At 41.2% G+C, this 22,512-nt stretch overlaps 1 protein-coding gene across 2 annotated transcripts; it reads right to left on the reverse strand.

Moving 5' to 3' along the window:
* Nucleotides 1-1,629: 1,629 nt before the first annotated feature.
* Nucleotides 1,630-13,976, reverse strand: LOC114447770 (carbohydrate sulfotransferase 15-like). Of its 2 annotated transcripts, none has more exons than XM_028424219.1 (8): nt 13,779-13,976; nt 5,919-6,507; nt 5,091-5,433; nt 3,777-3,920; nt 3,068-3,227; nt 2,760-2,916; nt 2,059-2,206; nt 1,630-1,978 (listed from the first exon to the last, which is right to left on the reverse strand). In XM_028424219.1, the coding sequence occupies exons 2-8, from the start codon at nt 6,360-6,362 to the stop codon at nt 1,788-1,790; spliced, it is 1,587 nt and encodes a 528-aa protein (XP_028280020.1). In that variant the 5' UTR covers nt 6,363-6,507; nt 13,779-13,976; the 3' UTR covers nt 1,630-1,787. The 2 variants fall into 2 exon arrangements, with proteins under 2 accessions (XP_028280020.1, XP_028280021.1); XM_028424220.1 differs by having other exon boundaries at nt 13,775-13,976.
* Nucleotides 13,977-22,512: the final 8,536 nt, after the last annotated feature.

Here is a 22,512-nt window from a genome sequence, read left to right on the forward strand (position 1 = left end):
TTATTGATTTTTTTTTATCATAGCTTGTGAAATATTTTTTCATCTATGGTGTACTTTTGAGCAAGGCACAAAACCACTGTAATAAAACTGCTCAGACATGATGATGAAGATGATGAAAATGTTTTTTTCTCATCAGTTTCCAGGTGTGAGGAGTTGGAACTGTGAAATTTGGTGTGAAAAGGAATGATGCAAGAAAAAAGCTCTCACATACACTCTCGCAGCTTAAACACACACACAAACACACACACACACTACTGTGTGCACTATCACACGTCCTTGACAAAATGGAAGAATGTCAGAAGACACCTTATCAGTCTCTTTTTCCGCCTGGAAGAAGGATTACTATCATATCAACTGAAGAGGGCAATCAGCCTGTCAACTGTCGTCATCGTGACGCCAACAACATCGTAAATGCATAAAATCAAACTCCTATAAGATGCTCAGCCTCCACGGGCCCTTTCTCTGTCTGTGACCTTTGATTTTCCATCTTCAATAACTACATATTGACGAGTAAAATGTCACCTGTAATCTGAATAGTGTTAATTGTAATAGGCCAAACTGTCCAGTGAGGTACAATGGAGTAATTTTCTGAAAAGGTGGCATGAAGTGAAAATAGAAGAGTAAAATAACTCATCCATGTACAAGAGCAGTTTATGTAAGCGAATCTCCAGAGACATTTTAGTGCAGTCTGAGAGTGTAATTTTACTTACACAGAAAGCAAAGAGAAAAAATGTGAAGACAAATCATTTTACAATGTTGTCTTCCCTTGACAGAAACAAAAGCAATTACAGAAGAGAGAGAGGAAGGAAAATAGTCTTATATCATCACAGTAGTGATTTGCAACTCTCCTGATTCCTTGGCTGAAATAAAATAAAAATATTATATTTAACAACTCCCAAGGAGATTAGAAGGCCAAAAGAACTGCGGATGAGGCGCTGCTGAATTCCAGTGACATCACCACACAAGAGACCACTGACCGGATCCATGACATGACAAATCGATCTCCCAGGAACGTGTGCATACAGTTATCCACGTGTCCTGAAACTCCTTGTGCCTGATAAGGGCGGATTTATTACAACACTTTGTTAGAGACCTCTGATTTTTGCTCAGTGGTTGCCATTATTTATCATCTTTATGTGATATAATTTAACATTCTGTGTGGTAAAGCTGCCTGAAACACAAAGATGACCTGTAGTCTCACGTTCGGTGGCTGTTCCAGTGTCCATAATGCTCTAGTGAGTTATTGTGAATAAAACATTGTTCCTAGATTTTATCTGATATTCACTAAAGTATTCTGGTTTAGTTGTTACACATTATTGTGTATTCTCTCAGCAGCTCAGTCATGTGGCACAGTTTCCTCTGTGAAGAGGATTGTGGGTAAGAAAATCCAAAGTATGTCCAAAGATGTAGCAAGTAGAACATCCTGGTGTTTTTGGCATATTACAACTAACATACTACATGATGGTGCGCAACTAATTCTTTTTCTGGAATATTAAAAAATAAAAAATAATAAATAATGGACACTGGAGAGCAGCCAATGTTACACTGAGATCTCACGCTGTGTTATAGTGCCCTCTTGTGGTGGCTCTGTAAAATGTATTATTAACTTGAAGTAAATTAAAAATTGAATAAAATAGAAACACAAGCCTCCTTTTATTATCATGATTTGATAATCCACTCACAGTCTTTAAAAAACAAATAAATATCACAAACACTCCTATTCAAGGCCCTCTGTGTCCTTTCATTGTACATTATTTTCTTCGCTCTGATCATTCACATGTGTCCATTCAGGTGTTCCTCCAGAGGAACGCCTTGTTGTCCAGCACACTTGCCAACTTCATGTTGAAAGGACGGTGAAATTCACTGAGGAGGTTTCTGGTGGCTGGAAGCATAGGACCAAGGTTTCTGTCTGCTACACGCCTGGTGTTAGACATGGGCCGTTTACTCACTGCTGCCTCCACCTGCTCCGACAAAGGACCTGCAATGAATGAAGCTTTTAATGTACAGAGCTCGTCACTCAGACTCTATGTTGTTGTTGCAGCTCTTTCGGATACACACCTACACCCAGGAAATCAAAAACCTTCTTTATGGTCACTTTGAGGCTGGCTGCATAGTCTTCCAGTCGAAGGACTAGAATGTGCTCCCTGTGAAAAACTGTCAGCCAGTCCAGTACGAAAACGATGTACATGCCCAGATTCAGTCTGACCTGTGTGGAAAAATAAAAACAAAAACCAAATTTCATCTTTTAATGGTGCATGGATGGTAAACCTTCAAACTACTACAACTCTCAATGTAATGTCATATGACTCAAACAGTATGCCACATGGAGGGCATGGTAAACAGAATATGTTCCACTTACTGAAAAAGACATATGACTGAAAAATACTTTGTCTGCAATAATCATTTAACAGTTGTACAGACACTTTATGTCCTCAAGGGGGCACCACAGCACAACACCTCTGCTGAAACTAGGCTGCTGTGGTCTGACCTATCAGCAGACTGGCAGTACTCTTCCTCTCCTCTGTAACAGCAATGTAAACTACATGGGATTTTTCGGACTCTGCAGTGTTAGAGTTGATTGCTGCTTTTACTGCAGTAGATCTCAGTAGATCTCAGTAGATCAGTGACAGAGGTCACATGTCAGCTCACTGTCTGATAGAATAAAGGGTCTAAGAGGGTTTTATGCAGCAAATATTCTAGATTTGAAAGAGCTGTAATTATTCTTAATCATTTAAATGCAGAATTTAATTAGAGCTGACCGGCATGGCGTTTGAGAGGCTGGTGTTGTAGACGCAGGAGCGCAGTGACCTCTCAGACAGACAGGAGTGAAACAACTGCACTGACTCTACGACCTTCTGATGGAAGTCCTCTGCCGATTTGTTGGCCATCTTAAAGTACAGGTAGTCAGAGTAAAGCCTGGAAGCACAGTTAAACACACTTTCTTTAATCAGCTGGAAGAAGGGAATTAAATTTCGCTTGACAAACAGGAATCCTTCAACAATGACAAATGACAGCAAATCCCTTTAGAAGCAATTAAACCTGTCAGGATGGATTTCTTTCTTCGTACCTCTCCACTGGATCTCTGAGCATGATGATGATTTTGGCACCAGGCTGGACTGCATGGATGAAGTCCTGAGCCAGGAAGGGGGGCTCTGTTGTCTCCTCTCTGTCTCCATGGAGATAGCTCCAGGCTTGGTTGTCCCACATTGTGGATGCACTGGCTTCACCTGTCAAGACACTGACAGTCTGAGTATCACCGTGGGTAACAACAGTTTATTTAAAATGCAGCGAGTGGTAGAAACTGAATTTTTTAGGTCAAAAACACTGATGCTCCAACTGCAAGCATTGGTGACTCATTAAAGTAAATAAAAACAAAGTGTTAGTCATATGCAAATACTTTTTGAGGGGTTGCATATCATTTTCTCACTGTCAGACAAACTTTTCACCCACTCTCTGTGTACATTTCTAAATACAAGAGGCTGTACGCATTAGACCACAAACTATGTAGAACAATGTGGTATTTCCCTGCAGCTCTTCACTGCACTGCTTCTGAGTCGAGAGCCATTTGTAGGAAAATCCACTGAAAATGACCCCAACAATAAATGACACAGCTGTATTTATTTTTAATCAGGATCTGGATCCAGTCGTCCCTCAAAAGACGCCCTAAATGAAAACTTTAAAGACTAAAGATTCTTCCATCTGATGCATGATGGGCGCTAACATTACCACAAACCATCCCCACCCACACACACACAAACGCTTTCACATGTGTTCACCTGTTATGAGCTGCACTGCTCGGTGGTCCCCAGATGAGTTTCCACTGATTCCTTCTTGGATGTTGTAGGCGGCCAAATCAAACAGATCCAGGTAATCTTCCACAGGGAAACTTTCCTGGAAGCCATCTTTGAAACGGATATAACCTGCAGCCCGAGGTAACACTCATTATAAACTCATTTATGGACTGCCCTGCCATAGGATGCATTTAATGAACTGCTTTTGAACCTGGTAACACAAAACCTTCTCTGGATAATAATCAGGTTGTCTGCATGCACATTATACATTTTAAACATTTATTATGTATTAGTGACTGAAGCCATTGCAGTCATTCTCGATGTGTTGCACTTCCTGCAGGAAGCTGGCTATAAAAACTCTCCAGGGAGGAGAATTAATGAGGCCTTTTAACTGTGAAGCAGCTGCAGAGGGACTTATGTTATAGTCAGCAGCATTTGATTAGCTTTAGCTTAATTTTACAAGCTTTAGCTGTAATTCTACATGTGGACGTTTTTACAGTGACTGTGAAATGTGTGTCACAGCTGATGTTTTGAATTTGATCATGAGATGGTGGAACTGAATGCATCTTGCAGTTGGGAATTTTATTAAACGTTTACAAATGTTATGAAAAGTGAGTAAACTGGGAGTCAACCAGCTCCAGTTCAAGTTTAGAAGCAACTATGCTAATAATGGTTTGCTTTAAAAAATATTAACTTTAGGTTTATGGTTTATTAAAGGAATATTTTCACATTTAGGCAAAAAACAAAGGTCCACATCGGGAGGTTACAGCAGATAACAGGGGAACCGGTCACAATGAGTTTGCTTCCAGTGCAGGACCTTTTTCCCCTGTATTTTAATGTTATTTTATGTTGCTGTTTCTTCTTTTTTTATTATTTGAGTGGAAATGACATTGACAGCGATGGCTGCTGTTTGTTGTTGTTGTTGTTGTTGCTTGATTATGTTTAGAAGAAGAACGATTACAGATAAATGCTTGTACAATTCTTTACCATTGAAAAATTACGATCAAGGTCCAATGTAATAAATATATTGGTGCTGCCACCACATAACCTATTTTTCACTGTTTAGATTTTGTTTAATCTGTCTGAGGCAACAATATTTGCAAAGTGGTGGCCGTGACTGGAGACTTTCTTCAGTCTCTGCTGGTTGCCTAGCAACATGGCAGGGACCACAAGGTTTTAGAAAGTTACTTTCTGCAGATAGTTCAGTGCATACAGAGCTCAGCTGTCTCCTGGTTTTAGCTGTATATACAATGGAAAGATATGATATGAGGAGTGACTGATAAATTTAAAATGCCTTACCGAAACGTTTTCTGGTCCACCAGTGCGGCTCCTTCATGGTGTTGAACCTGACCTCTGGATGTAGCAGCAGTCTATGAAACAAGTCTGTTGTACCGCACTTTGGTTGCCCAATGATGTAGAAGTACGGCAAGCACCGCAAGCGAAAGTGTTTGCCTTCCCTGTAGAGTAAGTGGTGGCGGAAGCCGGCCCTCAGGCGGTCACACGCAGTCTTGAAAGCTTTGGAGCGCAGGGTAAAGAGGTTCCTCCTGTAGGGATCAGCACTGAGATCATGACTGGAGAACTCCTCGTACCAGCAAGGGCTCTTGATGCCAGGCAGGAAATTACGAGGAATTGCAGCGAACAACTGCACAGAGGAAGGAAAAGCTGAATTTGGCTTCACAGAATTAAAGCATGACGTAGATAACAGCAGACATAAGAAGAGTCAAAACATCCATAATTCACAGGCACATTACATGACTCCACAGCTTGTCAACTGGTGTGTCATCACCTGCTTGGCCTCTGTTATTGCTTTAAAAATACACTCATACACCACTAATTGGTATCCATCTTATAGACCCACTTCTTTGTAGCTGTGATTTACAGCTTAACTAGCAGATGTGCTAATGCTCTTTCTATAACTACTGCCAACGATGTGTTGTAAAGTAGAAACACACGATGAGGACATGCACCGACACCCGTCAACACTTAGTGAGAGTGTTCCTAGCAAATGCTGGTCATTATGAACTGCATAAATGAAAGCCTTTACTACAGAGTTGATTGAAGGTTGTATGCAATGTAACAGCGCCAATATATCTAACCGTAACTTGACACAATGTCTTCTATACGTACATGTGAGTCTGTATCCATGACATCCTTTTCTTTGGGCACCTTCCTCGGTGTATATTCCTGTTTGGAGCTGATGAGCTTTACCAGCAGTTTGATGTCTAAAGTCTTTTCGAATGAAACTTCAGATGGCGTCGCCGGTCTGAGCTGATAAGGTGATGGAGTGAACAAAAGTCCTTTCTTGTCCCACATGAGGACATAGGAGGCCATGATGAGGAATGTCAATGTCAAGGCTAGAAGGAAGCTCACCACTTTGACTTTAGAGATGCTCTGCAGGTTGGTTAAAAACAGCAGAGGAACCTGCCTCACGTCCAGATTTTCAGGCCCGTTTGTGTGAGTAAAGTCAAAGAATGTCCTGACAGGCCGTTTGCTGTAGTGTTCAGCCATAGGCAGACTGTGGAGGCTGTAACCGTGGTCCCTTTTGGGGTTGCTCCCATCTGACACTGACATACTGACACAGTGTCTGAGTAGGCATGTAGAAAGAGATACAAGGAGATTATTGTCTAAAAATAAGTTCAGGTTTCACCTGGGAGAGGTTGTGTTTTTAATCTGCAGGTCATCTTTTGTGTTGCTCTGTCGCTGTGAACAGGGCCTCCTGTAAAACAGAAACACATGTTAAAACACATTTCAACCACAGTGCTGCACTGTTTCCTGTAAAGTATTTTAGTCATCCCCTATAAGACCAAAAAAAAAAGGTGGTCTGAACATTTTTAATATCGCTGCCACTCTGATGCATCAGAGTTCAGACTTGCTCCCATTACAGGAGTCACCTTTAAAGCATCTGAGGTCAGCTGCGGAGTGTGTGTGGTCTGCTGTATGGAGAGCTTTATGATGAAAGCTGTACAGCACATGCAAAGACCAGCTCCAACAAGAGACCTTCAAGGTCAGAATAATAGTTACTTTGTAATTCAAAACTAGAAACACATGATTATTTTTCAGTGAGCTAAAAGCACTGAGGGTTCTATTTTGTTAACCTGGAAATGTTTTTTTTTTCCTAGATCAAGAGAAAGGACTGTTAGGTATTGATACAGGTGGACAAGCAGTGTGGCAAGTGCACGTATTGTGTTTTCCTTTCTCACCACATGAATAATAAGAATGTAGGCATTATTATTTCAAGGTTGGTGTGCTAATAAATTTCTCATGCTGAAGTGTAAAATGTTTTTAAATCACTTCTCTGACAGTTTTTCTTTTCAGATTTTTTTCTAACAATCCCACTGGACCAGGTAATTAAAACAGAACCAGCAAGCCTCAATTTACAGTGTATTTATTCTTACTGCACAACAGGACCTCTTAAAATGCAGCCTCAGTATCATTATGCGACTCCACCTGATCACACTGTCATCATTAAAGAAGTATGCTAGGGAAGGGGAAGTTTATCATAAACCAAGGTGTTTGATTGGTAAAATAAAGTAAACCAAATAACCAAGCAGGTAGTTAACAAAAAGAAAAAAGAAACAAAACAAACAGGGCACAGAAAAAAAACAGGGCACATGCGGTTAAAAACTAAACCAGAGCCTAAGCGCTAAGCTAAGCTAAACAAAACCGAGAGGCGAAAACACAAAACAAACGAAGCCTCAGCATGGTGCTAGCTACTAGCTACACACGAATCCAACCGATTACAAAATGAAGCACGGAGCACACAGTAACACAGCAACCCAGTCGACACAGAACAAGAGTCACTCGGGCAACTGCAAACTCCAACACAGCTGCATCGGCGGAAAGCCGGCGTCATTTTTGAAGCTTCCGGTCCTCCCGCTGATTGGCCCAGTAATCTTTGTCGTAGCCGTAGTTCAGCCAATCAACGGACATAAGGTGGACAGGTCCACACAAACAACAGAGGGGTGAAAAATAAATTAAAAAATGGGGCCGTAACAAGTATAATAAAATCACCTCTGCTTCTGTGCATGGTGCATCAAACCAGTGAAACAATTGTAACAAATATATATGATGATTGTATAAGAAACTTCAACTAGCTCAGACATTCACTTTTAGACAATTACATGGCTACAGCACACAGAAGTAACCTCAGTCAGCCAGATGGAAGATACAAACACTCCAGCCTTTGGAGGCCCTGCCTGTCTCACCTGCAACCATGACATGGTTCCATTAGGTACATGTTTCCATTAGTGTGAGACTAGCCAGTAGACACAAGCTTACTTAAAGACTGAAGCTGAAACAGGAGGCTAGCGGGCAGGAAGCAAGCTGACTCTGAAGCAGGAGCTAAAACGGGCGTGAGGTTATGTGACTCAAGCAGGAAGCTAGAAATGTGGAGGCTTGCTAGGAGAACTTTAGGTTAGTACTCAGAGGAGCATAGTGGCTAACTTCTTACAGGTGTGTGGACCTAAAAAGAACTAAACCCTCAGCTCTGTTGGTCCCCGTAGTTTGGCTCAAAGTCAGAAGGAGCAGTCTTCTGAAAGCAGATTCATTTGTAGGCCTATGTGTAATTTAATTATTCTGCAGTCTGCATCAGTAAGGGTTTGAATATGTGCACAAAAGGCTTCAGAAGTCCAGCAGAAAAAAAACCCTCACACACTTGCAGATTTCATAATGGAGAAGCTCTGAGTATTTGCAGACTTATCAGGAATGCATGCTGATATATGAGCTCGGAAATGGCTTATTTTTTTCTGTTAGAGGTGCTATGGGCTTAATTAAATGAAGTATTGGTACAGAGGTGAGCTCTTCAGTAGTTAGTAGGTAGCAACTGTTCTGCTTCTCATAGTGATTTTAATTTATATTTGTTATATATTTCCGTTTATTTCTGCAGTTTTTATTCTTTTTAATGATGCCTTTGCGGCTGTGTTTTTTGACAAATACCCCATTGATGACATCCTCTGTTCCTCCCTACGCTCATTTTCTTCTACCTCTGCATATCTTTGTTTCTACATACGCAGGTAATCGTTATCATCTCTGGTCTCTGAAGCTCTTAATCTATTATTCCTATTAAGCACTGATGTCTGGCTCGAGCGAAATTTCAAAGAGTGTAGGGGAAAAGAGAGATTTGAAAATGTGACCGTTCAAAAAATAAGACAGTGAGAGTAAAGGGTAAAGTGGCGGAGATGAAAGAAACAGTATGAGAATAAGCAGGAAAGAAGACTTTAGACCTCTTTAGTCTGAGAATCGATCGAAGGCAGTAAGCCCACGGCAGGTGGGATTGACTCAGGTGAAAATCCACCATCAAAATCCTGAATTCAAAATTGCAGGACACCTCTGCTGTGTCAGGCTGGATCTATCAAAGTCAGAATGGGATGTTATTCACCATGTTTGTTGCAAACTCTAAGACACTTTATGGTGATATAAATCCTAGCTGCTTTTTTTCTGAAGTGCCAGGACATAATGTAAGATTGCCCAGCAGCTTACACAGTAATTTGAAACTCACATTATAGTACCAAAAGTTCAGGCTGGAAACACTTTGCAGAATCATAATTCAGAGCTCAAGTGTTTCTACTAAGTGGTAGAAGACATTTATATTTGTGCACAGTACACTATGATCATATAATACCAACATCTTTGTAAGACTGAATCTGTGAAACTGTGGGGTGAAAGCAGACGAGTGTTTGACTGAACAGCTGAGCTGGGATGAGGCCAATCATACAGAGGTGGTGAAACGAGCTAAGCTTCTATGTTACATTAACAAAGATGAGACACGTTCACCAAGCAGTTTTACACATATAGTATAAATAGGCACTTTGCCATATTTAGGGCAAACTACAGCTCATCTTTTCCAGATACACTAACATTGTGGCATAGGAGCCCTTAGACACTCACAAAGTCCATCCTACCCTTTGGACCAAATCAACATATTATAGATTGTGTGCTGGCTTGAAAGTTTCATGGCCCCTGGAGAATTAACGATGATGCTTGCAGTGAGTTCCTGACCTTTTGATAGTTCTGCTGTGAGGCCAAGATTTCCCAATATTTTGGAAAAAAATGGGATGTTTGCCATGGAATTCAGAAAACACAACTAAACACTCACAGAAAGTTTTTTTTTCTCAAAAAAACGAAAGAGCACATTCAGGTCAAAATATCAGCTTTGCACAACATATCCTATGAACTCAAGTCCATGCTCATTAAACACTGTCTTGCTGTCTGACAAGTCTCCCACCACTACATCTACTATTCCTGAAACAACTCAGCTTCCTTAAAGACAAATATACTTAATGCAGATGTGATGTACATCTCTGTGCATCTCTGTGCATCACACACACATTCTCACCTCTTCTGAAACATGTTTTAATGATGTCTTTGTGTTTATATATGTATAAACACATCCTGACCTTACACAGTACACTCTGTGACTGGTACTTGGATGAATCCCAGCACCGAGGCACAAGAAAAACCTGACGCCACAAAAGGAAATAAAACAGCCTCCCTGCTGACGGGGACGTCAGACAAAGACAGATGGGACACAAAACTGAGGTAATAATAAAACTTTCTCTGTGTGGCTGAAAAGGAAATCAAAAGTCAAAGTCATTTGAAGGAAAGAAAACAGCAATTACTTCCTGCTGTGAGGTGCTGGGCTTCCTTTTTCTTTCTGAAGCTGCTTTTGCATTCAGAATACGTATGAAATCTTCACAGGAAATCCAGAAGTGCCCCGAGAGCCCGAATATCTCAGGAAACTGGCATAATCCACCTGGTCGTGCTGGACTGTTCCTCCATTTCCTCCTGACTTCCCTGTTTTCTGTCACTGGAGAATGATGTCGCCTTCACGGGAATCCTAATGTCTTAATTTGTTAATTTGGTAGACTATTGAAGCAACAGCCTTCAAGTAAACATGCTAAAAAAAGAAGCATTAAGCTGCTTGTTTCACCACAGGGCACCATGACATCTGGAGTGCAGATGTGGTTTTCAGTTACATTTGTTGATGCATGTCAGTGTATATATCTGCATGCAAATGTGTTTGCTTGCTGTACGTTGTTTGATTTAAGCAGGAATATAAAAGTAATGTGACATTAATAGCAAGCAGAGAACATCTGAAGCCTTATACCTAAGAGGAGTAGGGAGGTGTGAAGACATGAAGTGCATCCGGTGGTCAACCTGGGTGGGCAAGCCCCTCAAAAACCTACTCCTTTCCTGATCATAGCTAATTATGATAACACATCATGATCATGCTACTGTAGTTTTTACATGCAGTTTTAGCAATTAACTTAATGAGTTAAATGTTTACCAGTAGGCTGCAAATCACAGTTGTTTTATTGTGTTAAAAGCCAGTTAAATCTGAGCAGATCTGCCTGATTATTCCTTCCATTTGATTAACAAGCACAGGAGCCAAATTAACCGCAGCTCTGTGTTTTCCTTGAACATGACGCATGTCTCCTTCTGAGCAGTGAACTCGCCTCTACCTGTTCTGCTGGAAAACACTCAGGCAGAGCTGTCCAGCCACCTCAGATCGCTTTTGACTGTAAATGAAGACGTATAACTGTAAATCCTGTTTGCACACACAGTTTGTTCCTACAACATGCAGCAACTTGACTGCATTGATCGGATTTCTTTCTTGTGAACTAAACAGTGAAAAAATCTACTACTACCTTTAGACTGTGATTAGTATGTACCGTGAATGTAATAATTATATCTGTAGAATGACTCACAATGTCTCTGCCTTATGTTTCACTTGGAGTTCTGCCTGATCCCACATAATAATGCTTTTAATACGTTACAGAAAATATTTGTGTTGGCTGGTGACTCAGAGTGGATTCAGGGTTGCAGCACGTATGCAGCTAATCAGAGCAGTTTGAAGGAAAAATCTTAATGGATGCAACATTAGAAAGGGACATGACCTCTGCCTAAGCACTCGTTATATGAAGTATATGTTGAACATATTTTGATGGTCCTTATATCACTTTTTGCTGGTCCCATTCATAATGTGTAATGACCCACTTGTTATCATCATGTTTAGGCGTATCACTGGTATTTCCAATTTCTGTGAGGAGTTCAAAAATCAGTAATCAATGCTGAGTCAAAAACCAACAATATAATGTTAGTGTAATTAATGCAGTGTCACAGTAATTTGGTTTGCAGGTGACCTTACAGCCCCATGATTCTGTGAGGCCACCAATCCAGTGAATGTAATTATTTTTCAAAACAAAACAGTTTGTGAGTTAAAAGATGAATTTGACATTATTTGTTTTACTTCTATTTTAAGATCTTAAGATTGATCTTTTAAGTGTGTTGGAGGAGATTTAAGATTTTGAATGAAAAATGATCAGGGTGACTGAGAACATCCATTGACGTACATTCAGTAGGTGCTTTATCAGTCATTATTAATGGGTGCAATGTGTTGAAGCCACATCCTTTCTTCTTGCTGTTTTTGTTTCATTTTGCTTTTTTATGTTTATTTTTATTATCTGTTGACATTTGGTTATTTTTAGGGAGTTTATTCCTATGACCAGAAAATCTGGGTTACTTTGACCACATTAGAACACACCATGACACACTGTGTGGGCAAAACGTGAATATACAGCACATACAGGACAGTATGGGATGGAATAATATGTGATCATAATACCAGTTGTTTTGTTTGAAATCTAGTCAAACAAGACCATTTTAAAGAATGACAGAATACGTTTTTAAATTAAGGGCATTGAAGTGCAAATTTTGATGCTGCGACTGTAGAAAATATGATGTCAAAACACATCATCAGAATGAAAAGAAAAACAAACATCATCCATCAGGAAAATTGCTCAACTGAAAGAGCAGAACAACAGAGTGATGGATGCAGATAAGAGTCCTTAAAACCCTTCTCATGTTAGAAATAATAATACACAGCTTATCATGCATTACTGAAGCCTGTTGTCATCTCAGGTTAAAAACTACAGACTCTTGAAATAGAAACTCTGCCGTGTTGCCAAAACACTTTAGTATCATGCAGTCCTCCCACATTCCTAATGCTGTGTTACAGAATCCTTTTCTTCCATTTGTGGCAGACCCCCAGAGTCCAGTCTAAACAATCTGATATGGTACGACTCGCTCGCTCTCACTTCTCATACTTGTAGCATTACCTAAACATCTGAAGCGCTGGCTCTGACCAAAAGAACCACGGCTTTGACATCTCAGACATTTGTTCCACAAATTCTAAAGGGGGGCAACCTAAAACCTTCCTGCCCAGCAGACCAGACGGACTGCAGCAGCCGCGGTGAGGTTTCAGCTAGGGTGTGTACAGAGTCCACCCCCCTCCTCCCCTCTTCTCTGATTAACAAAAGAATACAACTAAAGTAATTCAGGATCCGTGCTCAGAGGCAGGTTTGTCCAAAGGTCATCTGCCGTCCTGTCAGGACCTGAAAATGAACTGAGCGCCAAGAGTGCACAAAGAGATCTTGATTTCAAACCCCATCAACAAACCACTTCTGGGCTTGTTTGCAGCCATGCAGAGAAGGAAACATTTGTGCACCATGACAGGAATCTGCTCTCAGATGTTGACGAAGAACACTCCAGTTTGTTATGCTATGGTCTGCTTCTGGCTCATCACACAGTCCTGTTTGTGATGACTAAACCCCTGGTCCTGTACCCCCCTGGACTTGACACTGAGATGTTGTGCAGCTGTTCAGGGAGGGGTGCTGTTTACACACAAACTTTGAGCAATACTACAGCTCATTTCTGGACATTCAAACACTGTATGCAGTGTTCTGTAGCGTCTGTGGCTTCTCCAATGTCGCAGAGCTCTGATCTGCTGTCAGGTTGTCCGACACATCGTCACAGTTCTCTTTGAGATGGTTTTAACAAGGCGAATTAAACAAAAAAACTCTTCAATTATAAGAATAAAAACTTTTAAATAATTAAAGAAAAAACAGAATTCAGCAAAGCAAACAAATACGACAATACAACATCTCCTCACTGTTTTTGTCATTGATTATCTTGGACAAACGTACTCACGCTGGAGTTGCTGTTTATTCCGCGCGTCTCTTGTGCATCTGGTCACGATCCATTGTGAACACAGCTGAAGGGAAACAAACCGACTCGACAAGTGTGTGAAACGTTCGCGAGAATAAAGGATGAGCCTCCTCACTGTGAGCGGTGTTCATGCTGAAAAAACGCCGGTAAGGCGGGTTAGTGTCCATCGGACTGAGCTGTGCTGCGCGCAACAGAGAGGAGAGGAGGAGAAAGGGGAGGCGCGCATGTGGAGGCGCAGCACCATCCAACAGCAGCCTGTTACTTTATCTGCTGTATCTATAAATGCTTTTATTGATTAGGGTCTGATGAATGATGTATCACTGAAGAATAAGCTGAGTAAGTAAAAGTGAAGTAAATGATTCATTGATAATTAAAAGTACAATAAAAAGTAGATGAAAATAATATCTCATTTAAAGAAAATACTATTAATGATTGCTAGAGAGTAATAAATGCTCCAAAAAACCCTCCTTTGTAAAAATGACTGGAACAAAGTGACTATTTTGTGCGCATCGATAAGATTAGCCTGCCAGTTGCTACTTAATTAGCATAACTAGCTATGCTACTTAGCTTAGCATAACTAGCTATGCTCAGCCAACATACCAAAGTATCCAGATCCATGCAGCATATCTGAGCCACAGCTAGCTGGCTAACTTAGCTTGCTTGCTAATTTCATTATTAGCAAAATGTCTTAATTTGATTTTTATTTAACCAAATGTGATACATGCGGTATGGATTTTAGCTTAATAGTTGCTTTGCTAAGAGCAACACAAGTCAGTGTTAGCTGAGCAGCTAGCTGTAGCTGAGCTGGTGCTCCTCGCTGTAATTCAGTTGTCATTATGCCGTGAACACTCATCATGTTGACGAGATGTTTCTGTTTCTTTCGTTCGGAGTTTGTAAAGCTCCTGCAGCATGTTTTTTAATAAAAATGTTTTTCCCTCCTGTTCCCCAAAACTCAACAGATCATTAGCATGCACACTCTAAACAGTCCTTCTGTGAGCTCGGCTGCAACGTGAGGATTTTTGCTTTCATGGACTCTTTGCAGCACTTACAGCCCTGATATAATCTGTGATATAATCTGTGTTATAATCTGTGTTATTGTGAGGTTTCATTGCAGTTTTAATGAACTGCCTTCCCTTTATTCATCAGAACCTGTCCTCATAGTGGACTGAGAAATGTTGATATTTGTATGAGTGGCACCCTGCAACTAGAGACATGTCATGGTTGTGTAATATCTACATTGTTACCTGAAGAGCTGTCATGTGTATGTGACAGGTGGTTATGACTGGTCCTCTTTTATTGGATTTCTTTCTTCTTCTTCATTAGTTGTTATGACTCATTCTGTGTGAGTGGGAGTCACAGGGACTAATGATAAAACCACAAGCTCAGCTAAAATGAAACTCAACTGCAGGTCCACACAAGTACGTGACAGTAGTGTTTTGTTATGTAATTCATTCTGTGGGAAAAAAACTTGTGAATCCTGGAGTATTGTTTGTATAATACTGATGATAATAATACTGATACATTATGTCGAGAAATTGTTAGTCTTTGTTCCTCGATTCTGCTGAAAGGTGTCATTTAACTCCCATAAAAAGACAGCACCATATAAACGTATCAAAAAGATCAGCTGGATAAAACTTGATAATCATGATGAAATAAACCCTTTCAGTTCACTGTACGTTCACACACATAGTGGCTTCTCAAGTCGCTGACACGTTTCCTCCTCTTTACAGGAAGGAAATTAATTCTCTTGTCGAGATCCAACTCCCTCATCATTCCTCATGACATCTGTTTCTTGCAGGGAATAAACAGGCAAAAAAAATGCCATGATGTTCATCTTTGGAGCTCCCACCCGTTGCAACTTTAAAGAGGTGAGATGGTTCATTTTTGACAAGTGAAAGAGGCCGCCCTGGGAAAGCAGCGCTGCTATAAGACGATAAAGTCCCATTTGAATAAAGTGCCTCCCCCTATTAGAGCGTATCCATATGCATGAGAGTCTAATTGCTGTTAATTCCTGCTAAATTGACTGGGAATTTATTCACATTTCATGGAGAAGCACAAGCTGGGGCTGAATTGAGGTTAGCAGTAAGATTTCCTGCACTCAGCGAATTAGTTATAATCAGTTTGAATGAATCAGATGTGCTTCATGTAGTTACATTCAACAACATTAAATTATCTTATCAGTATTGGCTGTTCCTGAATAGTTAGTCTCATTCGTATTTAGTCAAATATCTCCAAAGAAACTAGTGAAAAGTTTAACTGTGTCCCTAATTTTTCTTTTCATTTAAACACTTTCATGGAGCATACAGGTCTGTTCTTCACAGAAATCTAGAAATGATGTCATCAACACTGTCCAAATCGTGAACAATCAGCCCTTTCTTCAACTCAATAAAGAGGCAGATGTCAAATCAGGTGAATGGTGTTGTTCGAGTTCAAATCCGTGACTTCTGGGCTGCACTGTTGCTGTGGTGAGGCAACACTCTGCTCTCTGTAGTGGGCCCCTGAAAGTCTGACCTTTTTTGTAGTCTACCAGTGGAGCTTAGACTGCACCCCAGAAAGTGTTTTTCTTGGGAGATGTTGACACTGTTTTGGTGAGCCTATGCATCACTGTTCACTGTTCACATCAAGTTACTGAAAAGTTTCTAAGATTTTGCCTCAAAAATGGTAGATTGTCTCTGTCTCTTGACATTTTGTGACAAATTTGCTTCTCATCAGGCCCAAGGAGGTTCAGGACATGAGGAGAGCTCACACCTTGGTCATTTGGAGTTTGTTGTGAGTACACTAATATTTTTCGGAGAAACCCAGCTTGATTACATTGTACTCTAAGTCACATTAATGTTGTGTCAATGACCAGCCCTTCAGGATGGAATGACCAGGCTGGTCATTGTGTCCAATGTCTCCAATGGCCTTTTCCTCTGCCATGTTTGAAATCAGCAATCCACTTCTCCATGCCAGAGCACCCGCCACCAGTGTTGTTTCAATGTTCTTAGGTAGTTAACTGTGTGTGTTTGTAGTGAGCTGTATGACTCATATCCTACTGTAGGCCACAGATACATCACCCTTGGTGTTGTTTATGTGTCACACTTTATTCTTTCTTCTAAAGCTCATGTTAATTTCCTATACTCACCATAAGTCCAAACACTCCTCAGCTGTATATAGAAAATGCATATATAAACATATAGACCTGCAAACTTCCTGTCATCTCTGCAGGAAGTTGACACTTTCTTCAAAGAGCTGTGAGGGTGCTCAGCAAGGTGTGGATGTTTGTTTACATGGTTGTTGGAGATCCGTGAAGGGAGGCCAGGCTCATTAAAGCTACTCTGCATACAGCACCGGAGTCAAATATTAAGACGTCAGCTCAGCTCGGAGTGTTTTCTATTCAGCAGAGAGACATTCAGATTTCATCAGTAAGCAGAGGCTACTGTGCTCATGAGAGGTGAGGAGGCAGACAGACGGTTGCATCTCTGTTCCAAAGCAAACAGATTTCATGAGAATGTCATTAGTTCACTCAGCAGCCGTTAAAAGATAATGTCCTCTAATGATGTGTTGGAGCTGCTTGTGTGTGAGGGAGGATGAGCTCACTTCTAACACTGTGGTCTTTGACTTTGAGACAGACTGTAATTAACAGCACAATGTCCTCCTCTGTGTTATTAGCAGAGCTGACCTTTGAATGCATCTGATCAGCGAAACAACACATCTGGTAAAGCTGCAGTGTTTGAAAACAGCAAAGGTGGACTGAATATTAAACAGAAGCTGTCAGTGAGAGGAAGTTTCTCCAATTATTGGAAGTCTGTTGTTGCTTTGTTTTGATCAGAAGCTACAGCATTTCTCTGCTTGAGCACTTCCTTTGTATTATTCAATATGTATCCTCAAAAATTATTACGTGATACAATTTAGTAAAGAGTCAATCCTCCACTGGAGGGAGCTGTTTCTTTTCTTCATTCGTACTGTCAGGGGCAGTTCTGAATAGAATCCAATCCAAACTTAAACCCAACCAAAGCAGAAGTAACCCAATGAACACAAAGGGTTCAAAACAACTCCAACACACTGGAAACACACAAGATGATCAAGGCAAGGCAAGGCAAGCTTTATTTATATAGCACCATTCATACACAAGGCAATTCAGAGTGCTTTACATAAGATGAAATCACAGAATAAAAACATATTAAAACATTAAATTAAGAAGGAAATTAAAATAATAAAAAAAAAATAAAATCATAAAATCATAAAAAACATCAAATAAAATCAGGATGATTAAATGAGAAGAGTGCAGTCAAGAAATTAGGAGAACGCTGCAGTAAACAAATGAGTTTTCAGGCCTGACTTAAATGAAGTGACTGTCTGAGCAGACCTCAGGTGTTCAGGAAGGCTGTTCCACAGGTGAGGGGCAGAGTAACTGAATCCTGCTTCACTCTGTCTGGTTCTGACCCTGGGTCCACACAGTAGGCCTGTCCCTGATGATCTCAAGCGTCTGGATGGTTCATAGGGAACCAATAAGTCCAGGATGTATTTTGGTCCAAGACCATTCAGTGCTTTGTAGACCAGGAGTAAAGTTTTGAAATGGATCCTTTGACTCACAGGAAGCCAGTGCAGTGATTTGAGGACCGGTGTGATGTGGTCCATTTTCCTGGTGTTACTCAGAACTCTAGCAGCAGCATTTTGGACCAGCTGCAGCTGCCTGACTGATTTTTTGCTAAGACCTGTGAGGACGCCATTACAATAATCTAGCCTACTGAAAATAAATGCATGAATAAGTTTTTCTGTGTCTTGTTTGGACAGAAAGCCCTTGATCCTAGCAATGTTTTTCAGGTGGTAATAGGCAGACTTAGTAATGGCTTTTACATGGGTGTTAAAATTCAGGTCTGAGTCGAGTATTACACCGAGATTTCTGGCTTGGTTTGTGACCTTCAGTGACATGGAGTCAAGGTAAGCACTGATCTTAGCTCTTTCATTTTGGGGCCAAAAACGATCATCTCTGTTTTGTCAGCATTGAGCTGGAGAAAGTTCTGGCTCATCCACTCATTGATTTGTTGAGTACACTTACTTAGTGAGTGTAAGGGACTGTAGTCATGTGATGACACTGATATATAAAGCTGTGTGTCATCTGCATAGGTGTGGTAGGAGATGTTGTGCTGTTCTATGATCTGAGCTAGGGGCAGCATGTAGATGTTGAACAGAAGTGGTCCAAGAATGGACCCTTGAGGAACCCCGCATGTGATTTTAGTTCGGTCAGACTCATAGTTACCAATTGACACAAAGTAGTCCCTATAATGTAAGTAAGATTTGAACCAGTTTAACACAGTGCCAGTAAATCCCACCCACTGCTCCAGCCTGTCGAGCAGTATGTTGTGATCAACAGTATCAAATGCAGCACTAAGGTCCAGCAGCACTAAGACAGAGACTTTGGATGCATCATTATTCTGATGTATGTCATTTAAGACCTTAATAAGTGCAGTCTCAGTGCTGTGGTGTGCTCGAAATCCAGACTGGAATTCATTAAAAAGATTGTTTTGCACCAAAAATACATGAATTTGTTGAAAAACAGCCTTTTCAATGACCTTTCCCAGAAAAGGAAGGTTAGATATTGGCCTGTAGTTATTTATTGCTGAAGCATCCAGATTTGATTTTTTGAGCAGAGGTTTGATTACTGCAGTTTTCAGGGCCTGGGGAAACTGCCCTGACTGAAGAGAGCTGTTAACTATCAGCAACACATCTGACGATATGCAGTTAAAAACGTTTTTAAGAAAATGTGTAGGCAGATTGTCAAGTGAGCATGTTGTGGGTTTTAACTGTTTAACAGTTTCTGTCAGTGCTGTATTATCTAGAAGGTTAAAATGTGCCAGCTTAACTGGTGGATGAGAAGGCACAAGTGACATTATGGTTTTGCCAGAGCTAGAGCTACATACTGTTTGTCTTATTTTTAACACTTTATCTGTGAAAAAAGATGCAAAGTCATTGCATGACTTTTTAGACAACAGTTCAGGTGGGACTGATACTCCTGGGTTTGTTAGTCTGTCTATAACAGAGAACAATGTGCGAGCATTGTTGTCTTGCATTTTTCAGTTCCTGTTGTAGTTATGTAGGCTCTCTTTGTAAATGTTATAATGAACCTGGAGTTTAGTTATTCTCCATCTGCGTTCTGCCTGTCTGCAGACTCTTTTTTGAGCTTTAACCAGTGTGGCATTTCTCCAAGGTGACTTTTTCCTTCCTGACAGAACTTTGGTTCTGATTGGGGCAATTGAATCAATAACAGTCATAACTTTGGAACTGAAACTGTTTACAAGGTCGTCAACAGGAGCTGTGGGCAGGGTTGGTGATGGTACAAAAGCCTGTGTGAACAGTGCACAGGTGTTATCATTAATGTGATGCTTTCTGATCACCTTTCCTTCTACCTTGTTGGGATTAGCAGGGTTGGTCGTTTTAAACGCAACACAGTAATGATCAGAAAGAGCAACATCGGTCACCACAACCTCAGAGATGTTCAGACCTTTGGAAATAACTACATCCAGTATATGTCCCTTGTTATGTGTTGAGTCTGTTACATGCTGTGACAGCCCAAAGCTATCTAGGATGTTAAAGAGTTCTTTGGCACTTCCATCATTAGGATAGTCAATGCACATAATAGACAATAGTTTGGCAAACTCATCAAAGAACTTTGCATTGTATTTCGGGGTTTTGTAAATAACTGCAAAGGTTGCTTGACAGGAGGATTTTAGCTGAAGAGCAACATATTCAAAAGAGTCAAACTTTCCATAGGACACCTTTTTGCACTGGAGGCAGTCATTAAACAAAATGGCGACTCCTCCTCCTTTCTTGTGCAATCTTGCTTCACTCATGAAACCAAAGTTAGGAGGAGTAGACTCAATAAGAACTGCTGCACAATTGTCTTGCCCCAACCAAGTTTCAGTTAAAAACATAAAATCCAGATGGTGCTTTTGAATAAAATCATTAATTAAGAACCTGTGTCCTGTCTATGTTCAGGGACAGACTGTGGCTGACATTGAATAGATTTTAAATTTGATAGTACATTTCTTGGATGATGGGGCTTTCTTTTCCTTTTACTTATCAAAACATGAATTGATGAAGCTACGCTGTGGGAGAGTGCTCTCTCCCTGGGCCTCAGGTTGGTAGTGGGATTATTATGGGTACAAGTCCTCAAACAGCAGAAGCCCTGGGTGTCCTAGTCCCTGATTGCAGCCTTGGTGTTGTTAAAGGCCTTAGAGGCCAGTGCTCTGGGTGGTGGCCGGGGAGGCTTAGATGGTGTGCTTAGGGGAGTGGAAGAGGGAGGGGTGGGTTGGGTTGACCTGAGCTGCATAATCTGGGGGGAGGACGGAGGGGAGCATCTTGGGGGCCTTGAGGGAGGTGTCTGGGGGGATGCTGGTGGATGTTTCAGTGTTGAGGTTAGGACCTTGATCTGGCTAGATTGGGGGTGAGGGGGACCATTTTGATCCCAGACTTCACCAAACTCTCCATGTGACTTGGAAACCCAAGAGGTGAAGCAGGGGGGGAGATGGATATCGAGGAGTTGGAAGAGGATGTAGCTGACGCGGTGCAGGGCTGTAGTGCAGGAGGTGAGGTGGGGAGATCCGGTGAAGCGGTCCTGCTGTTGTCCCCCTGCAGCTGGTGTTCACTTTGCAGTGGAGCCTTAGGCTGGGCCCAGGGGGGGTCGGAGGCGTTTCGGTGTCTCACAGAGTGGAGAAGATTATCGGTTAGCCGCCTCAGTCCACGTCCATTCAGATGAGGGCCTCTTCCTTTGAACAGGTCATCACGTTCCCAGAACAGGTTGAAGTTATCGATGAAGGTCACTGCATGTGTCTCACAGGTCTTAGACAGCCAAGTATTCAGTGCAAGCAGGCGCCTGAATTTATTTATCCTTCTATCAATGTTTGGGAGCGGCCTGCTGATAAATGATTGGACTTCCAGTTTGTTGAGTATCTCTAAAAGTTTAGAGAAATCTTTTTTCAGCAGTTCTGATTCGCCCCTGTTGGTGTCAACTGCACCCACATGCAGAATGATCTGTTTGACTCCTGGGTGGTTTGACATGACCTGAGGGAGAAGTCCTGTTATATCAGTGACCATGGCACTCGGATAGCTGCATGTGAGCATTCTTTCATTCTTGACATCAGTGATAGCGCCGTCTCCAAGCAGCAGGATATCTTTGTCCTTCACTTCTGACACAGATTCTCTGCCTCTGTGTGCCTGATGTTTTGTCTTCGTCTCCCTCTCTGTTTTATTCTTTATGTCCCATTTCTTATTGACTGCATTGTATACTGGCTCGTTTACAGCCAACTCAGACAATGGTTGATATTTGTTTCTGAGCTGTATGCCTGGTGATGCAGCGTATACCCCGCTGATATTATCATTCATTTTTCTCATTCTGTGTCTTTTTGGTTGGCGCCAAGTGTATGCCAGGTGGCATCAGTCTGTTTAGGACCAGCTTTCATAAGTTTTGGAAAGGACACAGTGTCGTCCAGGTTTAGCATATCAGCAGCAGAATCATAATTAACACTGCATTTTGTTAATGCAGATTTAGTCTTCTTACCACCGGGTGTGATCGGGAGAGTCTCATGGAGTCCTTTTTCCATTTCCAGGGCAAAAATCTTTGCTTTAAGCTCGGTGATTTCCTGAAGATAATTCCAGCAGTTTTGGCAGCGTAAGCTTGTTGTGGTGTCTGCTCCAGACATTTCTTCACTAGGCTGATGAGTAGACAAAGTGAGCT

The sequence above is a fragment of the Parambassis ranga genome, chromosome 15 (genome assembly GCF_900634625.1).
Source record: "Parambassis ranga chromosome 15, fParRan2.1, whole genome shotgun sequence".
NCBI classification, from domain to species: Eukaryota; Metazoa; Chordata; class Actinopteri; family Ambassidae; genus Parambassis; species Parambassis ranga.

Excerpts from the sequence above, each read along its gene's own strand:
- LOC114447770 (XM_028424219.1), bottom strand. The coding sequence starts at position 6,362 with ATGTCAGTGTCAGATGGGAGCAACCCCAAAAGGGACCACGGTTACAGC. Across the intron at positions 2,917-3,067 it reads CTCAGAGATCCAGTGGAGAG|GCTTTACTCTGACTACCTGT; the intron begins GTACGAAGAAAG and ends CTGTGCTTCCAG. Across the intron at positions 1,979-2,058 it reads TTTTGATTTCCTGGGTGTAG|GTCCTTTGTCGGAGCAGGTG; the intron begins GTGTGTATCCGA and ends CATTCATTGCAG.